The sequence below is a fragment of the Cyprinodon variegatus genome, unplaced genomic scaffold (genome assembly GCF_000732505.1).
Source record: "Cyprinodon variegatus isolate N-32 unplaced genomic scaffold, C_variegatus-1.0 Scaffold28, whole genome shotgun sequence".
NCBI lineage: Eukaryota > Metazoa > Chordata > Actinopteri > Cyprinodontiformes > Cyprinodontidae > Cyprinodon > Cyprinodon variegatus.
In genome coordinates, this window is record NW_015150481.1 from 2022285 (window position 1) to 2035065 (window position 12781).

Here is a 12781-nt window from a genome sequence, read left to right on the forward strand (position 1 = left end):
GATTATGGTCAGGGATATATCCTTGATGCATCGTTGCAAATTCTAAATCAAATTTTTTGCAGTCAAACATCTATAATTCCTCTTCCTGCAGGTTTGCTACCAGAGAAAGAAATGCTCTGCTCCTCTACAATGGCAGGTTCAACGAGAAACACGACTTTATCGCCCTGGAGATCATTAAGGAACAGATTCAGCTTACCTTTTCCGGAGGTTAGGTTTTTTTTATTATGTATCTTTCTGACTGTTTATGTGTTTTTTCTGCCACATTAATTCATCCATGAATGCTGATAATCTAAAGGGACTCTCATAAATAAATGTTCACATTGTGTGGTTTATTTTAACTTAACGTGTGTAGTTTAGAGCGAGAAGAAGAGAAGCTAAGCTCTCATTGAAATGCAGTCAGACATACGCCCAGAGTCATTGTTAATGTCGGTAACTGTTGACTAGCAGATCAAACACACGTTCTTTGTACTGGCAACTGTTGTTTTCACATTCGAGCTGCTTTCCCATGGCACCGTGGAGGGAGGCATCCACTCTAATATGATTATGTTGGGTTGAAGCCGGTTTGGGAGACGAGCCAAGTGCTTGTGCGCTACCTCAGAACCATAAAAATACTTAAATTCTTGGAGCATAAATTATCAAATGCAGAACTCAAAAATCACATAGATCTATATAAAAACAGGTTATAGATTTGTGTAAAACAGATCACACCATTTACCTTCAGGCGAGGGGTCTGCAACCTTTATGAGCCAAAGAGTCATTTTAATCTGTTAAATAAAAAATCATTTAGAGCCACAAATACTACATGGTTTTTTAAATAAAACACAACTTTTTTTTTCTTAATGAATATCTGTAATAGAAAATCTGTTGCAATTTAGACAACAAATAGTTTATTTGCATTTTTAGTTTTTATAATAAGCATAAAACACAAAAGGCTTCCTCAGTCAGACCGTGCATCTTGCATTCAGGCTCTTTGGCATCAGAGGGTTGCTTGAGAGAAGAGCCACCAGAAACATCAGGCCACTGAAAGAGCCTCAAGGTGGCTGTTGATCAAGACGGGAGACGCATGGAGTAGTGCGCTTCTTGAACACAAACTGGGGCCGGATTAACCCCAGTTGGGCCGCCCAGACGAGGGTGTCTGAAGATCAAAGACCTGAAACACCCTATGACCCTGGGTCCTTCACTGATGATGTGTTCAAGCTGCACCGGCTAGGTGCTCCAAAATGTAATCTACAAAAATTTCATAACGAGGAAGCATTGATTTAATTTTTTTTCCTGTAGGATATTATTCTATGTAAAAAATAAACACAATTTTAAAGCTGATGGCAAGAAATATAGAACTAAAATCATATTCCTGATTCTTTAATGTCTTTCTGTAATGAATAATATATTCAAATGTTCTTTAAAAATGTAAAGCTTGTAAACATTGTATTTGTTAAACCCTTTACATTCAAAACCACTAGTTTGTTCTTTATCATTTTTAGTCCCTATTAAAGAGTCTCTGTAGAGCCAGTTGCGGCAGGTTGCAGACCCCTGCTTTAGACTTACAAACACATGCAGATATGCAGCTAGAGGTAATTTCCTTTGATATTTGCTCATTTCTAGAAGCATTGATTCTTGTGCAGAAGTTGCTCCTGCCCTTAGCAAACAAACTTTAAACCCTCGCTGAACCTTATTCTTTCCTGCTTTGCTTGATCTATGAGGTGTCAGAAGTGAGATATGCTTACTGGTTTTATTTAACATTGTTTTGATGCATTTCTCATCCAGGTGAGACTATAACCACAGTGACCACCTACGTCCCTGGAGGAGTTAGTGACGGCCAATGGCACTCGGTCCAGCTCCATTACTACAACAAGGTAAAGAATGTTATCAGCTTCTCCTCTTTCCTCCTCTTTCTCTTTGAGTTTGAAGGAGCTGATTAAGAGTTCCTTTGAAGCACTTAAATCAACAAGATGGGTTATAACCGCAACATACCACCTAAGTATCTTTAAGTTAAAAGGCTGTAAATCGATGAATACAGAAGAAATAGGGTTAGATCTGGCAGGGTCCATGCTGTAAATTAGCAAGTGTGGGAGTGGAAAGAGTGGAAAGTTGTTCTCTTTGAAGCTACCAAAGAAGATGACCTTGACTGTGGAGACTGGGGAGATAATCGTAATGGTGTAGTTTAGTTTTTTTTTTTTTTTTTGACATCTCATGCTGTGGATGTCAGAGCAGGAGGCCAGACGCCCTCAGCTTCAAAGGTCAAACATTCACTAATTGCTTCAGTTAAGGACTGCTTGTCTTCCAGTGGATGGTTATCACACAGGTAATCACAGGATATCTCAGTAGGTTCATTCACAGGGTAAGTTTTAAGACGTTTCCCACGATGGTTTTCTTGCTTTTTGATCAGAAAATAGGCTGCGATCATTCTGTAAGCTGGCTCGTATGTCCTTTAGTATTATGTGATTCAAGTTTAAATGGTGTTCATTTACAGCAAACTTCCACAACCCAAAGGCTTTGTTCTTCTGTCATTAAACCACCCTGGAAATAAGATGAGTGTTTTCCTTTTAGGGATGAACAAAGTATTGTTTATCCCACTAACACAGATTTTTTTATTCACAAATGCATTTTAAATGCATTAACTCCAACTCATGTAGCTATAAATAGATGGATTAGATGTTTCACAGTTCAAACATCTTGAACTTTTTTTAGATTTTGTTCAGACTGAAACGAACAGCAAAAAGAAGCCTTGTGTCTTTTTGTAGGAACTTTTTTCAACATCCTCTAACATTTATTTCATAAATGCAATTTACCACCATTGTTCTTATTTCTTCTCAGGAGGACCTGAAAACAGGAAAATCTGAAAAGTGTAATAAAAATTTAAACCACTCCCATAATTTTGGAATGGCTCCAATAAGAGCTGCATCATTATCTGCTTGTTTTTGCTCTATGCTTTGACTAGGCCGTTTTAAAACCAGAATGTGCTTTGGTCTAAACCATTTCATTGCTGTATGGTTTATTTATTCTTTTAAGGTGCTCTTAATTTCCTGTGTGTAATCCAATAAATTTGGTCAGGAGGTTTGAAAAGGAAAGGATGGAAACGATAATATATTTAAAAAAAACGTCTAATTGGTCAGTTTGCAGCTTCTAGATATTTTAGCAGTTAATGCTACAATCATACAGCCATGGATAAAAGGATTAAACCACTCTTGTTTTCTTCATTTTGTTGTTTTTAAAGCTATATTAAATAGGTAATAAGAAAAACAAAAAACAGTACATGACTGTGTTAATTAAGTATCGGAACAATCTAGATATTGGACAGAAACCGTGCATGATATCTACATAAGAGGTGGAACCATTCAGCAAAAAACTTCTGCACTGCAAAAATAATCTAGAAATAAGTAAAGCATTTCTTAAATTAAGTGTATTTATCCTTAATTTGAGTAGATAAATAAGATGATTTTTCTAATGGAGTCAGTATTTTTCTCTTAAAATAAGATATTAGATAATATTCACTTGAAATTAAACAATTTCAACAATTCAATGCAATTGTTTTTATTTTATTTTAAATGCAAGTTGTCTTGTTCCATTAGCAAAGTGTCTCACTTACTTCCTCAATTCAAGAAAAAAAATGCGCTTATTTTAATAAACAGTGACTTATTTAGATTTCTATTTTTTGCAGAGTGCGGAATTGATTTTCTTTCAATGCCATAAACAAATGCATCCTATTGTTCAAATTTATAAAACATATTTTTATATATTTGTTTTTTTATATTTGTTGTCATTGGTTAAAATGTGTAAAATGCAGTGCAGTAAAGCACTGCATATGTATGCCTGCCTTTCTAGCATATTAGGAAACCTCCATACATCATTGTATTTTAGTGAATCCTTTGCTTTGCAACGTATTAAAGGGAGTAAAACTATTACATTTCACAGGTTGTTCACCTCTTTTCTGTTGTCCGTTCCATACTATGTTGTCCTGACAGAGAAGAATTGATTTAAGTTGATAAATTGGGTTGCTGTATGTTAGAATGTTAGCTGCAGGGTCACATCTGTATCTATTGTTCGAGGTCAGTTGTCTTCCTCCTGAGCTTCTGCAGAGTGTAAAGATGCCAGAGAGCAGGCAGGGTCAGTTGCCTAAACTTGTGCTGCTGCAAACCTTCAGACTCCTGCAGAGATGGTTTGCAGGATACAGTCTGTTGGCTCTGAAATCTTTTGTTTTGTTTGTCTATTGTGGTGTTGAGAGTTTGAACCATGTTGCCGTTGGAAACGAGAGATTGATTGCTCAATCCTGTTCTGTTCAGTTTGCTTTTTTTATTTATTGAGCCTCCACTGATCCTACTGGCTTTCTTTTTGCCACCCAAACATGCAGTCACAAGAAATGCACACACTAAAGCACACGTATTACACTGAGATTGTGAGAGTGTCCGGGTGTTATGTGCAGGTGAAGCAGTGGGTGGGTGTGTTTCACCAGTAGCAAACCTTAATATGGACCAGTGATTTGTAGACCTGGTGCCAAATTCCGTTAAACCAGCCCAAGGCCCATAGAGGTCAGATTTTCTTTGTCAGCTGAATGATCAGAAGACAGAATTGAGTCATGTAATATAATCCAGTTGCTTGGGGTGGATTAGTGAAAATGTATCTGACAGAAAGCAGAAATGGTTCTCACAATAGATTAGGCGTGTTGACATGTGATTGTTGGACATGAATGAATTTCATGTTTCTTACTCAGTCATATAGATATTTCTCTGAAGGTGGCATTGCTTACATAGCCCAGAGTGACAAAACTGAAGATCAGAGCTCTGTCCTGCAGTTATGATGTCATCCTGCTTCACACAGACTTCTTATAGTGTCTGTATTCTAGAGTTTATTGTTGCAAAATCTGTTGCAGCCGAGGTTTATGTTTATGGGTTTGATGCATTTTATGCACTAATTTCGTTTGCTTGACATTATAAATGGCTAAAAGTTGTATGTATGACAGCACATGGTTAAATGCATCATTAAAAAGTCTTAAAATATGTTGCCATTAATCGTTGTTGTAAAACAGACAGAACAGACTTGAACAAACCATTTAAATCCTCAGCAACTTCACCTCAGGTTGAAAAGTGTGTGGCGTAAAAATCCAGACAGTGTCTTTGTTTTAATATTAGAGGCACAGCACAATAGAAAAGGGAAAGAGTGATACATTCTTGCCATTCCCTAAAGAAGCATCTCAAGGATAGTTGAGTGTGTCAGTAAAGCAAATCTAAACAGGAAACCCAAACACAGATATAGACGAGCCGTGGGTTTTTCCTTTAAGCCGCAGGAGGTTTAGTCTTTGGTTTAAAAGTGCTCACCACAGGAAATGACGTTTCTTAAAGCAGGAAATGATGTAACTCAGCAGAAGTAACTGGTAGTCAGATGTGTCATAAATGTGTGTTTCATGTCCACCTTGTTTGGAAGGTAAAACAAAGCTTATTCAGTTGGTTAGAGGCTTTGTTTAAGGCTGTGCAGGAAGAATAGCCCAGATGTCATCAAAAGGAGTCAGGTTAGATAAACATTAAAGGTATTGTGGAGGATTTTCACAAGTTTTTTTAAAAGACCCGCCCTCTCCACTTAAAAAAAAAAAAAATGCACATGGGCAATCCTGTACCTGCTCCCAAGAGGGAGCGCCTATTAGACCTGTGCAAGAGCATGCACAAGCCCATTTCTCCTCGTGCACGCTCTGTTTAAAAGTTGCTGTTCTCATATCTCATACAAGCCCACTGTGTCCGAACGTCCTCCTCTAAATCCCTTAATCACTATATAGAGCAGGGACTATATAGTGGACTTTATAGCAAACTCAGTTAACTGTAGGTTTGGACAGAAGGTGAGCTTCAATTACTGTCTGAAACTGTCGCTCACCACAGATATATACCTGAAAGTGCGCATGCACAGAAAAAAAAAGCTAAATGGGACGAACACGTAGGACGGCCTTATGTAAACATATCACCAGAATGATTGACAATTAGGAGGACCACTTATTTAAATGATCCACCCGGAAATAAAAGATTGTCCTCTATACCTTTAAGCTATGAAGAATATTTGGAAGAATCAACATAACAGCAATGTACGTATCTTAATGCATGGTGATGGCTGCATCATGCTTTGGCAAATGTGGGATCATTATGGTGTGTTTTGATAGTAAAAAAGTTGCATCCTATAGAGGAATTACAAATCCAAATCCTTGATCTCAAAGAGCTTTGAAACAAATAAGCTGTATTTTCACGTAAGGCTGCAGGATGTAAGTGATACCTCATTATATGATTACTGTCAACTGACAGCCATCTCTCCGCAGCATGGGAACTCATTATTTAGTTGAGTTCATGTTTCACTTTTCCCCTGGCAAAATATAACTGGCAACATTTTTTTGTTGTTGTTTTTTTGTTTTGTTTTTTGTTTTCTTTACAGACAAATTTTCTCCTGGCGTTACGTGAAGTGAACCCGTCAGAGAAAAAATGTTTTGTTATTGCTGTTGTTTTTGATTGACAAAGCATCAGTGGGAAAGCTAAAAAAAAAACAAAAAACTGTCGCTACACCATCATTTCTAAATGCCTTGAAGGAAAAAAAATATTTTTTAGCAAATGAATGTACTTTTTGTGCATCTTATGTTCAAAACTCTGGAGGTGATTACATTTTAAGGTCTTTTAACTGCAAATTAAAAGCAAAATGAACTCATTTTCAGCTAATTACTAGTGTTGAATAACAGCTTGCTGTGATCTTATCGGATCCTTTAATCATTATTTATATGTTTTTATCTTTGAACATATTTAAAAACATATAAAAACCCCAATAATATATTACAATTTGTATTACTCTGCATTTTCTAAACGACTCATTGGAGGTGCGTGCTACATGTCTGCAGCTGATTTAGTTTGTTTTTTTCAGGATAGACTTTTTTTATTATCCTTATTATTAATATTATTTCACACTAGACTCATTGCCAGTGATATTTCCAGCCAAGGCGTGTAGACGGCATTCCTAGACAGGTTGAGTTGGCTCTTATCACCGATTTCTGCTCCTGCATGTCTTCTGTCTCTCACTTTCTCTCCAGAGTGCTGTTTACATGACACGAGTTTCATCATCAGGACGCATGTGTAAATTGTTTTTCAGTGTAGTGCGATGCCCTGCTTTTACATACCAGACATACTGCTCCTTTGGACGCTGTAACTGAAACCCACTCTGCTGTTTCAAACATCTTTCGCTGAAGCCCAGATGCTGCCATTAAATCAGACACATTTGATCTAAATGATGAGACTCTAATTCCAGCAGTTTGGAAAATAAACTTTTTCTGTTTTGTTGCTGTATCAGAGTTTATTGGGCTTTTAGAACAAGTTGGAACTAATTCGTACATACATTTATAGTGTTGTGATGTTGAATAAGCACTACTGTAACTAAATCCTAGGTTTCCTAGTTTCATGATACTGAAAAAAAGATAATAAATAACATATCAATGTCACTGTACATTTTCTAGAATTAGATCCTGAAAGTCCAAGTGAGATAAAACACGGTCATCTGACAGGAGGTTCCTCACAAACAGTTCAAAAAAATCCAAAATGGCTACCCCTGCATAAACTGCGGTAGCTGCAGAAAGAAAGAAAAAAAGCTGCTTATTTGCATTTATTGCTGTTGTTGGTCATAAACTCACAAACTGTTCTAATAATAGTTACAATCCTGTAGTATAAATTATAGCCTAATATAAATCACATGAGTAAACATGGTGTTTTGGTGTTTGAATATATATATAAGTACAAGAAAACAATGTTATTAGTAGTGTTGCCATCTTCCATAAATAAAAATTAGGGAACCCCTCAGCCCAAGTCCCCTTCTTAGTGTCCTGCTTTATTTTATGCTTCTGTTTTTTGCAAAGGGTTGATCAAGAAAGCTACTTATCCAAATAAAGCTTAAAAACCTTAATTAGCAATACAATATTTGTTGTAAAGAATAAAAAAGCTTGCATACAGTAATATACCAAACAATGACAAAAAATATGACAAAGTGCCAAATGCACATCATTTAGGTACTGCATAGTTAACTACATAATGTGACACTATATCATCTGCCACGTCCAAAAGCATTAAGACCTAAAAAGGTCATTTTATTTAGAGTGTGCACTCAAGAATATTTTTAATATATACAAAATATTAAACATTGTATGCACTTCATGCTGCTGAGCTACAAGGTTCTGCTGATTGTCGGCCACATGTTAATCTAAGGTGGCGAGCTGTGCTGGTACTGCTTTTTACATTTCCTGTAGGTTCTTTAGTTGGCTCAGTTATATTTTTGCTTAAGATGGAGGAACTTCTAATAAGAAATATAGTGCAATTTTTCCTAATCTCTCATCTAGGGGTGTTTTATATTGCCAAAGAATGTCTTCTGAATGTGTTTCAAATGTTTATACAAGTATTTGTAAATTTTCTCTGTGGTTGTGTGCTTTCATAGCAGAAGCCTATTTTTTGTAGCCTGATAAACCAGATTAAATGTGAGATTAAATGTGTAATTTAGTCTGGCCCCGATGGATGAGACATCGGAAGATTGTTGATGAGAACAACCCGTTTTTTTTCCCATGTTTTTTGTTCTTGTTGGCCTCTGTTCTGACTCATGGGTGCTGCTTGTTGTGTCGTAGTCGGGGTGGCAGGCTGGTGGTGGGGTGTTGTCAACTAGCCTGTTGTTTTTATTACTTCGTTCTTCTTAATGATTGATGGTCGTGTCTCTTCTTGCTGCTGTTTTTTTGATGACCCCCCGTCTTGTCCTTCTAACACTGCTTCTTCCACTGCTTCGTCCAGGAAGTGTTGTTTAGTTGTTGTTGTCTTCTTTGTTGTTGTTTTTTCTGCGTTGTTGTGCTTTTTTGTCGTGCTGTTGTCATCCTGCCGCCTTTTTTTCCTCCAATTCTTCATACTTCTTTTCTTTGTTGTTGTTGGGCCGCTCGTCGTGGGTGGTTGATTGATGGTGGCTCGACGTCGGTGGCAGGCATGATTTTTTTTGGTGGTGTGTGGGTTTGGTTTATTTGGTTGTCTTTTTTTTTGTTTTTTGTTCTTTTTTCATGATAATAATAATAAATGTTTTTTATTAAAAAACTTCTGGAGAGGAGCAATCACAAGGTACTGATCAGCAAATAAAAAGTAGGGTTTGGGTGACATGACTTTCAAGCGAGTCTAAGATTACAGGTAGCTGTTTACTGAGTTTTCTTATTCACAGATCTAAAAGCAAATGACACATTACATCATAAAACATTTCAGTAATTGGATCTTTTATCTTTCAAGAACCAAAACTGCTATGATACAATAAAAATAAATCACTTTATTATTTCTTCTAAATTATGTTTTACTACTTAAAAGCTAAATTGTCGTGAAAAAGTGCTGTTTTTTGAACAATGGACTAAAGCCTTTTCTTTTTAATTGTCTTCCCTCTATTTATTTAGTTTTATCAGTGGTGCCTTGTTGGGTGGTTGTTATGTGATAAGGACACAGATGCTGTCCTTACTTGGCCTTAGACTGTGTGTTCATTGTGCCTAAACAGACGGGCAGAGGTAATGGTGTTTTCTCTGCAAAGTGCTCTTCGTTAAAGGTTAAGTGCTCTTTTTTTTTTACATGAAGCCCCCAAACTCTTTAAATTCCCCTGCAGGGTGTGTTTTCAAAGGAAGAGGCCATGTTATGCTTTGTTCTTCTTGACGAATGTTTCCACACTCCTCGGACAGCTGAGGTTATCGCTACATAAACAGAAACTACTTCTGACTTTTCTACTTCTTGCTGTTTAAACAGTCGAACAAAAGGAGTAATGTTCCGCTGTTTTGTTCAGTCATCAGCCCGTCAGTGCGCTTTAAACCCCATTTTCTGTGTCATGCACCTGATTTTTTTGGGAGATCACATGCTTTTAACGGTTCCTCTTGTTTGTACGTTTTTCCTGCCTCCTTGCACACAGCTCAGTGTGATATGGATCTGTCAGGGACACGTTTGTCCGAAGGTGGCAGAGCATGAGTCGCAGGCTTTTGTGCAAGGCGCTTTGAGACCTGTTTTTGAAGTGGGAAAGAAAGAAGGAAGTGATGGTGTGCTTTGATTGTCGTTAATTGTGGCGAACTGTTGGCACCTAATGCAGGGGGTAGTTTACAATGTCTGTTGACACTTTTATAAGCAGAAGCTCTGCAGCATCAAAGTTTATGCTTTGTTTTCTAGTTTTCTGCATGAAGAATTCATTTTTTTCTGTACAATGTCACTCCTGTACACCAATAATCATCAATCATTACTTAATTTAGATACTTATAGAATTGCAAGAATTGGCTTCTCTACAGTTTCACTTCTTTCAACCACAAACGTTAATATAGTTTATTTGAATTTTACTGTTACTGGTAAAAGTGGTGATGAATACCTTGACAGGAAAAGGAATGTGTGGCTTTTACATTTTTAACAAGTATAAATCAAAAAAGTGTGATTTCCAGTAGCTTTACTCTAATATGTATTTAGACAGTGGCAGTTCTAGACCAGGGGGCACCGGCCCCCGTTGGCCCCTGTCTGGAACCTCACATGCTTTTAGATATTACTTAATTCATAAATCTTTCATACAAACTGAATTGTTCTTTGTTTTTTGAGGGCTTCTGAGGTTTATCATAGGAAAATATGCTGAAAACAGCCCCGTGAAGACCAATAAAAACAGCATGTAGACCAGGAAAACAATTGTGGCAAAGTTCAAATGGAGGTTAGACTATAAAACAAAAATCCAAGCCTTAAACATCTAAAACTACTTTAAAAAAAAAATGTTAAAAATTCTTTCCAAAATTATTTAAAAACGATCAAAATGCTTCCAAGAGATTGCCGACAATTTCAACAAGCAGATAGGGGAAGGAGAGCATGAACCAGAGATCTACTTTTTGTTGCGTATGAATACACATGCAGGGCTTTGATGTGGTTCTGGGATTCAGGTCTAATGCGGTTTCTCTCTCTCTTATGGTGTCTCTCTCCCAGGAAGGGTGGGGTCTGGTGGACTCCAGAGGGGGTCTGCGTGTCCCGCTTTTTACTGCCTGGCTGGAGCTCATTCAGAAAGAGGTAACCTTTGACCTCTAGCCTAGTTACTGGTGCCTCTTTCCGCCTATGGTCTTATTTAGGGGTCTGATTTTCGCCTTCTTGACCAGCTCTTCTGTAATTGGTCGGCTGATATAAGTAAAGAGAATCTGAGTTTTCAAGGCTGAGTGTTGGTGAGTTTTTTCTATTGAGACTGAATGGAGAGGTTGTAGTAGATGGCTTGGTATCGGCATGAGGGTTTGGCTGTAGAGGCTATTTCTTTAGTGGGACTGGGCTTTCTTCTGTCAAATAGATTTGCCAAATTAGCAAATTAGCAAATCTTGTCTTTTCTCATGCCATGAATATTTCCTCTGGAATTTCTTTAGAGGTCCTATATTTTCCTTTTTTGAGCCTTTCAAAGTCACCTACAGGCAAAAATATAGGATGAAATAACACCTTTAGAACTATATTGGTATTATTTGGTATGAAATATTTTTTTCTCCAGGAAGAAAAAAAAACACTTCCCTCCAAAGTGAAGCTTAGTTCCTGTCTGTCCCACCACTTCTGCACAGGTTATTACCCTGTGCAGAATATCTTCTAAAAGACCCACTAGATCTGACGCTGCGTTCACACCAAAGGCGTCAGAGGCGTCAAAAAATTGCTCAAATGCAGGAATCTAGACGTTGGGTCGGATGCTGGATCAAACTGTGGTCAAGTTGCTTTGACGCTTTGACGCTCTGGTTGCTCAGTATGATCCTACTGAAATATGGAGTTCTTGTTTACAGCGTCAGACCTCCAGCATACTGTCGGGACACAGCGCTGGAAATCCCTGCTGGGGAAATTTTTGTAAAATCTGCTATCAGGTTGAGTTTTTATAGGACACTGGAAATCCAGGTTCCCAGTCTAAACTCCCAAGAATGTCCCATGAACTTCAAATAATCAACCAGGCGACTCCAACTTCAATATCCAACATGGCTGCCACATGTAGAAATCTTAATGAAAGTTTTAGCTGTAAACTATTTAAAAGTACTCTACTCTTCATCCATATTTATAAACGGATATAACGTGAGAAACAATAATTAGTTACAGCTCATTTGCACATGCACAACCAGATATACATCCAGATTTCCATATATAATGTAATTAAGGTACTAAAATGATTTATTTCTATCCTTAACTTACTAAATAATGCTAATACACATCGTTAAAAAAATGTTTTATGACTTTTCTGAGACAATTTTGATATATTTTCTCCATTAAACAGCTTGTCTGACGTCATCATTGGACATGCTCTGAGCAGTCCAGCAAAATATAATTAAATCATGTTTATCTGCGTTTTAGTGGTTTCTTTCTTTAGGTTACACACTATATACCATAATGTTTACACAAAAGGAAATTTCATAAATCCAAAGCCGAAAAAGTTAGCTCCCCGAAGTAGCGTAGGATCCCATTTCAGGAACAGATCGGGCACAGACGACTGATGGACAGAAATGATTTTCAACTTTGATGGGAAAATTTTTTATTTGGTTTTCATTTGCAAAGTAAAAGTATCCCAACCCTTTTCTTATCAATCTCTTAATTATCTTGGCTAAGTTTTAGCTGCATAAATTAAAATTTCTAAAAAAAAAAACAAACAAAAAAAAACAAACCCAGAAATTAATGTTTATTCAATTGAACATAAGCAATACTTTCATATTAACCCCCCCTTTCACCAAAAGGCACAACAAAAATTCTGCTGCAACTCTGAACAATTTACTGTTGTAGAAAATGTATTTTTTAGAATATATGTATGT

The 12781-nt window shown here is 37.0% G+C and overlaps 1 protein-coding gene across 4 annotated transcripts in view; it reads left to right on the plus strand.

The window, feature by feature from the left end:
- celsr1 (cadherin, EGF LAG seven-pass G-type receptor 1) overlaps positions 1-12781 on the plus strand; it is a 97481-nt gene that overhangs the window by 52289 nt on the left and 32411 nt on the right. For 3 of the 4 annotated variants that reach the window (XM_015397527.1, XM_015397543.1, XM_015397535.1), the window contains exons 5-7: positions 92-207; positions 1765-1853; positions 10953-11033. In XM_015397527.1, coding sequence (XP_015253013.1) covers positions 92-207; positions 1765-1853; positions 10953-11033 — 286 coding nt within the window. The remainder of the gene's footprint in view (positions 1-91; positions 208-1764; positions 1854-10952; positions 11034-12781) is intronic. The other variant, XM_015397554.1, reaches the window with a different exon arrangement.